The sequence below is a fragment of the Phacochoerus africanus genome, chromosome 2 (genome assembly GCF_016906955.1).
Source record: "Phacochoerus africanus isolate WHEZ1 chromosome 2, ROS_Pafr_v1, whole genome shotgun sequence".
NCBI lineage: Eukaryota > Metazoa > Chordata > Mammalia > Artiodactyla > Suidae > Phacochoerus > Phacochoerus africanus.
In genome coordinates, this window is record NC_062545.1 from 128,678,446 (window position 1) to 128,687,764 (window position 9,319).

The 9,319-nt window shown below is 40.1% G+C and overlaps 1 protein-coding gene across 1 annotated transcript in view; it reads right to left on the reverse strand.

The window, feature by feature from the left end:
* Positions 1 to 7,683, reverse strand: part of TERB2 (telomere repeat binding bouquet formation protein 2) — a 33,116-nt gene extending 25,433 nt beyond the window's left edge. The window contains exons 1-4 of the mRNA XM_047769446.1: positions 7,602 to 7,683; positions 7,392 to 7,473; positions 6,256 to 6,395; positions 3,933 to 3,994 (exon numbers count right to left, since the gene is read on the reverse strand). Of these exons, the coding sequence (XP_047625402.1) occupies positions 3,933 to 3,994; positions 6,256 to 6,395; positions 7,392 to 7,473; positions 7,602 to 7,665 (348 nt within the window). The 5' untranslated portion in view covers positions 7,666 to 7,683. The remainder of the gene's footprint in view (positions 1 to 3,932; positions 3,995 to 6,255; positions 6,396 to 7,391; positions 7,474 to 7,601) is intronic.
* Between the last annotated feature and the right edge of the window lie 1,636 nt (positions 7,684 to 9,319).

A 9,319-nucleotide genomic window follows, 5' to 3' on the forward strand; every position in this document is an offset into this window, starting at 1 on the left:
AATCCCACGCTTGGGCATATATCCAGACAAAACTTGCATTGAAAAAGACACATGCACCCGTATATTCACTGCAGCACTATTCACAATAGACAAGACATGAAAACAACCTAAATGTCCACTGACATTTGAATGGATTAAGATGTGGTATATATACACAATGGAATACTATGGCCATAAAAACAACAAAAAATGCCATTTGCAGCCACATGAATGGAATTAGAGACTCTCATACTAAGTGAAGTAAGTCAGAAAGAGAAAGACAAATAAATGATATCATTTATATCTGGAATCCAATATATGGCACAAGTGAACCTTTCCACAGAAAAGAAACTCATGGACATGGAGAACACACTTGTGGTTGCCAAGGGGAGGGGAAGGGAGGGGGGATGGACTTAATCTGGGGTTAATAGAAGCAAATTATTGCATTTGGAATGGATAAGCAATAAGATCCTGCTGTATAGCACTGGGAACTGTATCTAGCCACTTGTGATGGAGCATGGTGGAGAATAATGTGAGAAAAAGAATGTATATATGTGTACGTGTGTGTGTGTGTGTTTGTGTATGTGTGTGTGTGTGTGTGTGAGACTGGGTCACTTTGCTTGCTGTATACTAGAAAATTGACAGAACACTGTAAACCAACTGTAATAGAAAAAATAAAAATCATTAAAAATAAATGAATGTTTTTAAGGAATTTTTGGTATATTCAATAATTATTGACAAATAATAACCATTCTATCATCACTCATGTCTCTGGAAATACTGTGACAAGTTAAGGATTAGATATCTGATCCTTAGTACAACACAGCCAAAGGTACTAAAAGACCTAATATTTTCAGATGATGACACTTTGGGAAGAAAAAAAAACAAGTTAATGAAAGGAATACAACATGTATAAATTAATTGGCTTTAAATATATTATAAAGATTTTCTAAATTTTATTTTGAAAAATGTCAAGTTTACCAAAAAAAGTTAAAAAGTAATATAATTAGGACTATATACCTTTTGCCCAGATTCACAGTGTTAACATTTTTGTCACCCTGCATGCCCTTGCTCTCTCTCTCTATTTATTTATTTATTCTCTTTTTGCCTTTTCTAGGGCCGCTCCCGTGGCATATGGAGGTTTCCCAGGCTAGGGGTCTAATCGGAGCTGTAGCCGCCGGCCTACGCCAGAGCCACAGCAACACGGGATTCAAGCAGCATTTGTCACCTGCACCACAGCTCACGGCAATGCCGGATCCTCAACCCACTGAGCAAGGCCAGGGATCAAACCCGCAACCTCATGGTTCCTAGTCGAATTCACCAACCGCTGAGCCACGACAGGAACTCCGCTCTCTCATTTTCTATTTTTACTGGACCATTTGAAAATATTTGCAGGTATTATGAAATTTCATTCCTTAATCTTTAGTATGAAGTCTCTTCAAAAATCCATTTTTCTATTTTTTAATACCATCATAATGATTAAGAAAATTAACATTAATTCAGTATCACCTAATATACTGTCCATATTAAAAAATTTCTCCAAGTTTCATTTTCACTTTTTTAAAAATTCAAAAACCCAGAAGTCAAAGTTCATATATCATATTGACTGTTATGTATAGATCTAGAACAGTTTTCCTACCTTTTTAAAAATGTTTTGTCTTTTTAGGGCCGTACCCACGGCATGTGGAAACTCCCAGGTCTGGGGTTGAATCAGAGCTCTAGCTGCTGGCCTATACCACAGCCATAGCAATGCCAGATCTGAGCCACGTCTGCGAACTACACCACAACTCAAGGCAACGCTGGATCCTTAACCCATGGAGCAAGGCCAGGGATTGAACCTGCATCCTCATGGATGCCAATCAGATTTGTTTCTGCTGAGCCATGATGGGAACTTCCTGCCCTTTGTTTTTTATGACATTGTTTTAAAAAGTCTAAGCCAGTTATTTGTTTTGTGACATGTTCCATAGTCTGGAATCATCTGAGTACTTACTCATAATTAGATTCAGCATTTTGAACAAGAACAATACAAGATAATATTGCCTACTTTTGCTCAGATCTGATCTCTGGCCCAGGAAATCCATATGGTGCGGGGCACCAAAAAAAGAAAAAAAAAAAAGCAGTATTGCCTACTTTTCATTATATCACACCAAGCTGAACATAACAAGAGGTTATTCCAATACTGGTGATGCTACATTTGATCAGTTGGTTAAGGTGGCTTCTGCCAGATTCCTCCATTGTAAAGGCATGTTGCTCGCCTGTGTGGGTTTATTTTATTTTACACTTTATTTTTTATTTTGCTTTTTTAGGGCTGTACCTGAGGCATGTGGAAGTCCCTAGGCTAGGGGTCAAATCGGAGCTGCGGGTGCCGGTCTACACCACTGCCATAGCAACTAGGGATCCGAGCTGCGACTGTGACCTATACCACAACTGATAGCAACCCCACATCCTTAACCCACTGAGCGAGGCCAGGGATCAAACCCATGCCCTCATGGATACTGATTGGGTTTGTTTCTGCTGCACCACAATGGGAACTGCTGGGCTGATAATTTTAGATCATGGTTTTAAAATCTATTAATGACCCTCACCTAAATCAATTTTTTTTTATTAGGAGGGTGGTAAAATGAGGATTTTCTACTCTATCATCCTTTCTACATTTGTTTGCTTTTATTTTGAAACAAAATTTTCCCTTATCCCACCTTTTCCTTCCTGTCTTCCCCCTTTCCTTCCTTCTTCCCTTTTGCATGTTTCTTCCTTCTTTCCTCTGTTCTTCCTTTTTCCCTCTTTCTTTACGCTTTTGGAGTATCACTATGGAATCATGGTTTTTTAAATTAATTCATTATAATCCACTACTGTTATTATTCTTTTTGATGCTCAGATTACCCCAAATTTGGCTTTACATGAAGTTTTTTTTTTTTTTTGTCTTTTTGCCATTTCTTGGGCCACTCCTGCGGCATATGGAGGTTCCCAGGCTAGGGGTCGGATAGGAGCTATAGCCACCAGCCTACACCAGAGCCACAGCAACGTGGGATCCGAGCTGTGTCTGCAACCTACACCACAGCTCATGGCAACGCCGGATTGTTAACCCACTGAGCAAGGCCAGGGATGGAACCCGCAACCTCATGGTTCTTAGTCAGATCCGTTAACCACTGGGCCATGACGAGAACTCCTGCATGAAGATTTTGAAGAAAGTCAAAAACAAAGGCAAATTTGAGGCAGGATGGCAAAAGCTAAAAAAATTTCAATATTTCACACATGTATAAAGGGCTATTATTCATAACATTTAACAAATGGCATATCACAGAAATTAATCAGAATCTACACTGGCAGTAAAGAGCTGGTAAATACTGTTTGGTTTGTATTTTTTTTTTAGGGCCAGATATTTAACACACTATGGCCGCAGAGTGGAACTTCCAAGAATTGGTAAATACTGTGTACCTATTACTTCCTAAAATATTACTGACAGAAGCAGATTTTCAAGTTTCTCATGTGAATAATTTTTTTTTCTTTTTTTTTTGTCTTTTTAGGGCCATACCTGAGGCATATGGAGGTTCCCAGGCAGGAGTCAAATTGAAGCTGTAGCTGCTGGCCTACATCACAGCCACAGCAATGCCAGATCCGAGACACGTCTGCGACCTACACCACAGCTCACAGCAACACTGGATCCTTAACCTACTGAGCAAGGCCTAGAGATTGAACCTATGTCCTCATGGATACTAGTCAGGTTCATTTTCACTGAGCCACAATGGGAACTCCAATGTGAGTTCCCAATTTTACTAATGTACCAGTGCAAAGATAATGTCAAACTAGATAATGTTCAATAAAAGCATGTCCTTCCAATATCATACTTTGGATCACTGGTGCTAACACGTCAGAAGCACATATTTTAAAGATTATACTGATTTCAAAATTTTTGAAACAGTAAATTCTAACCAAGTACCTTAATTTACTCTTACCTTTTCTATTAGAAAACGTTGGTCTTGTTCCCAAATAAAACTACCAATTTTTCTTCTTATTTCTGTGGTAAGAAAAACAAATTCAGTACCATTCCTTTAAAAAAGTAACTGTAGAATTTTCTTTTCTTTCTTTCTTTTTTTTTTTTTTTTTTTTAATCTTTTTGCTATTTCTTGGGCCACTCCTGAGGCATATGGAGGTTCCCAGGCTAGGGGTCGAATTGGAGCTGTAGCCACTGGCCTACTGGCCTACGCCAGAGTCACAGCAACGTGGGATCCAAGCTGTGTCTGCAACCTACACCACAGCTCAGGGCAACGCCACATCATTAACCCACTGAGCAAGGCCAGGGATCGAACCTGAAACCTCATGGTTCCTAGTCGGATTCGTTAACCACTGAGCCACGACAGGAACTCCAGTAACTGTAGAATTTTCTGAATTTTGCTTGAGGTTTGACATTTTTGTCAGCATTATTCCACTGGCATCAAAATTATTTAAGATACTTATTTAAAATGCAGATTCCTATTGATCCAGATTATTAAGGAGAAGCTTAGGAATTTGCATGTCTAATAAACTCTCCAGATGATTCCAATGCATTGAGAATCATTGTTGTAAACTTTTTTGCTGTAATACATATCTTCATCAGATGTCAGCATCTTTAGGCCAAGCATTATTAAAAAAGGCAATTGTTGAGTCAAAATAAAAGGCATAAAATTCCTCAATTTGTAAAAAAGAGGTCCTCAAGAATTCAATAATTTATTTTGCTAAAAGAAGGTTGGATGAGCAACATGTCTAGTGGGCATGGTAGTGCAGGAATTCTGCAATGCTGAGCTTGTCAAAGGACTACACTGTCATCTTAAATCAACTATCTCAAAAGTTTCCACAGTAGCCACTCAAGGACAAGAAGTTAACATTCCTCTAAACTTAAGCTGTCCAAAATAGCCACTAGACTACGTGGGTACCATATTGAAAGATGTGGCTAGTCCAACTGAAATGTGCTGTAAATTTAAAATTAACAAAGGGTTTCAAATCCAGTATCAAAAAAAGATGGAGTTTCCTTTTGGCACAGCAGGTTAAGGACCTGGCATTGTAAAATATCTGAATAATTTTTATACTGAATATATATTGAAATGATAATGCTTTAGATACATTAGTTTAAATAAAACATTCTTAAAATTAATTTCACATATTTCTTTTATTATGACTACTAGAAAATTTAAAATTAGTAAGTGGATTACATTTGCCTCTGACCCTTCTACTAGACAATCCTGGTTTAGGTAAAAAATAAAATATACTTTTTATTTTTATTTAATTAATTTATTTATTTTTTGTTTTTTTAGGGGTGCACCCGCAGCACATGGAAGTTCCCAGGCTAGGGGTCGAATCACAGCTGCCGGCCACAGCCACAGCAATGCAGGATCCAAGCCGCATATGCCACCTACACCATAGCTCACAGCAGTGCTGGATCCCCAACTCACTGAGGAAGACCAGGGATTGAACCTGCATCCTCATGGATACTAGTTGGATTCATTAACGACTGAGCCACGATGGGAACTCCAAGTGTGTGTGTGTGTTTTTAATACTCTGCTTCTTGGAAATCTGTACTACTTTCAGCTTTTCTAGAGATGGTCATATAAACATCAAGAAACACATCAAGAACTGGATAATAATGCAACCTACAAAAATGGGATATTTAAAGTAGCCCATAAAAAATAGAATTTGGACAGAACCCAGGATAAGAAAGGGTGCTCCAAGTGGAAAAACTAAAAGAACCAATCTCAGAAGCAGTTTATTTACTTTTACTTCACAGGGTTGCTAAAATAACTAATGTGAAACTATTTTCAATACCCTATAGAACAATATATAGATTTATTATCATAATGAATCTTGAAATATCAGGGAAAATCCAGAAAAATAATGATGAGATTCAAAGCTAATAAAAAACATTTATTGTACTCACAGGTCAGATTACTTAACATATTATCTCATTTTATTCTCAAAATAACTTGAGAGAAGTTGCTAGAGGTCACAAAATTAGTAAATGTTGGATCCTAGTTGTGAGAACATGATCTGCATCTGTCTTATTCACCACTATGAATTCCCAGCATCTGGGTTGAAATGGGGCACATAGTAGGAGCTTGGTGAATGCATGAATGATAAACAGAGCTAGGATACACACCCAAGGCAATCTGACCCAAAGTTTATGCTTTTCCATTCACATTAAATGACAAAAAACACAAAAATCTCTGAGGACAAAAATCAGTAAAGTTGGATAACATAGCTGGATTTGGCAGTCTAACAGAGATGAGATGAAAGATCTTTACTAACCTTTTTGAAGGCATGCAGGAGGAAGAATGAAATGACCTAAAGCCACTGAGTTTTTAATTTCAGCATTAGCTACTGCAGAGAGATAGTAGGCATGAAACACTGTAGCATTATCTTCTATGTAATCAAGGCTTTGATATATTCTAGGAGAAAGAAAGGAAATATTTTAGGGTATGAATTATACAACAATGTAGTTAACCTTTCAAAAGAAAGAATAAATGAATGGAAGTAGGTAGAAATATCCGTAGGTAATCAGGAGATTGTAGGTGGGAGAAAGGTGAGGACTGGGGCAGCCAGGATGGTGATCAGACCTCTGTTTGTTAACCATAATCTGACCACAAGGGGGAATCATAGTTGGACAGACTGGAGGCAGAGCAACCTCTCAGGAAGTACTATGATAGTTTGGGCGAGAGGTTATTTCGGGTGTGAAAGAACGAACATTTACAGGGATACAATTCATGGTGTTTAATTAACAGGATTAATAAGGGAATAGGGATTATTATTCAAAAGAAACTACCAAAATTTTAAGTTTAAGAACACAGCAGGAGTTCCCGTCGTGGCGCAGTGGTTAACGAATCCGACTAGGAACCATGAGGTTGTGGGTTCGGTCCCTGCCCTTGCTCAGTGGGTTAACGATCCGGCGTTGCCGTGAGCTGTGCTGTAGGTCGCAGACGCGGCTCGGATCCCGCGTTGCTGTGGCTCTGGCGTAGGCCGGTGGCTACAGCTCCGATTCAACCCCTAGCCTGGGAACCTCCATATGCCGCGGGAGCGGCCCAAAGAAATAGCAAAAAGACAAAAAAAAAAAAAAAAAAAAAGAACACAGCAGCTGGTGCAGGTACGAGGGGCAATCAGGAGATCTGGTTAAAACACACTGGCTATGAGGACCCGAGGGGCACCATAGGGATGTGGGAGAAACAACTGGAACCGGGAAGAGACTCAAGAACCGGGTAGGAGGCGATGCCATTGGGGCCGAAAGGAGAGGAGAAAGGTTATCTCCCATTATCTGCCCCTGACCCTGTCTCCCCCTCCCACCCCGCCCCCATCTAGGACTGTATCTTCCCATTATCAACACTTATTAGTGTAATGAAGCTTCTGTCCCAACTCCTGGCTCATCACGACCCAAAAACACTGCAAGGTACCTCAGCGTGTCTGGGTGTGAGGCGTCACAACTGAACAAGTAGTCCGCGGCTCTCAGGTCACTTATCGTTCCCCCTTCAGCCACTATGGAGGCAAGCACACAGAGTAAAGCACAAGTACTAGCGTGGTGGAACGGTGTCAAGAAAGGTACCAAAGGAAGGAGGAGCGCTCCCCTCACCATCTCACACACCCCCTTCCACCCAACTTTCTACCCCAGAACTGCCTCAGGTCTCCGCTGACGCTGCCGCAAAACCAACCCCGCTGCCCTTGAAACATGGCACCGCCTCCTCCCGCTCCTCAGGCACCTCACACGCTAGGACAAGGGGTGGGGGTAGGGGACTGGGATTTGGGAGCCGAGATCGCTGATTGGTTGGTCCGAAGCCAAGCCCCATGATTGGTTGTTAGAGTAATGGGCGGGAAAAGCCTGAGACCCTGGGGAGAAGGTTTTGGTCGCGCCAGCCTGTGCGAACCAGTTCTTGGAATTGTGCTTGGGATTGTGACGAGGAGTCTCCGTTTTTCCTGGCTCAGGTGAGGAGGAAGGTCAGCCATGCTTGTGAGTTTTAAACCCTAAGTCTTAGCAAAGTTACCATGCTGTGTTACTACTTTGAAGCAAACAAAACTCTTTTTTTTTTTTTTTTTTGTCTTTCCTGGGGCCGATTCCGCGGCATATGGAGGTTCCCAGGCTAGGGGTCCAATCGGAGCTGTTGCTGCCGGCCTACGCCAGAGCCACAGCAACACGGGATCCAAGCCGCCTCTGCAACCTACACCACAGCTCATGGTAACGCCGGATCGTTAACCTCCTGAGCAAGGGCAGGGATCAAACCTGCAACCTCATGGTTCTCTAGTCAGATTCGTTAACCACTGCGCCACGACGGGAACTCCGAAGCAAAACTCATTTTATCACTACATCTATGAATATTTTAGTTGGAATCTCTAAGAGATGAAGACTTCTTTAAAAAACGTACATAGTTAACACACTTAAGGAGTAATAATTATTTAATGTAGTCCTGTATATCACCAGTGTTCAAATTATGTTTTTCTTTACAGTTTCCCAGCTGCTCTCCCCCCTTATATCAGTTTTGCTAAGCTCTATTTTTCTGGTGTTGGGTCCATTTAATCTAAAATTTCAAAAAATACCGATATAAAAATGACCATGAAATTTTTATAATGTTTTTTAATGTCTGTAGGGTCAGTGGCAATGATTCCTTTTTCATTCTGATATTAGTTACTTGTGCCTTCTTTTTATTTCTTAGTTTCACCAGAGGTTTGTCATTTTTATTTGCCTTTTCAAAGAACAAACTTATGACATGATACTCATATATTTCTTTTCTCTACCATTAATTTTTGCTCTTACAAGTTCCTTCTACTTTGGGGGGGGTCTTTAAATTGTTGTTCTTTTTCTAATTTCTTGAAAGAGATGACTGATTTTCATCCTTTGTGTTGTTTTTTGTTTTTGTCTTTTTAGAGCCTCACCTGCGGCATATGGAAGTTACTAGGAGAGCGGCGGATAGGAGCTGGAACTGCCCGCCTATACCACAGCCACAGCAATGGGAGATTCAAGCTCATGTCTGTGACCCACACCACAGCTCACAGTAACGCTGGATCCTTAACCCACTGAGCAAGGCCAGGGATTGAACCCACATCCTCTAGTTGGGTTTGTTTCCTCTGAGCTACAATGGAAAAGCACCCTTTGTTTTTTTAATATATGCATCTAAGACTATCAATTTCCTTTAAACTGTGTGCTAGTTTTTCAGATGCCATTTTTAAAAATTATCATTTAATTCAAAATATTTCCAGATTTCCAATAGGAGTTTTTTGATCCATGGATTAAAGTATTTTAAAATTTCCAAATTCATGTGGTTATTTAGTTATTGACTTCTGGTTTAAATGCATTAAGGTAAACAAATATAGCTTGTGTGATTATAATCCA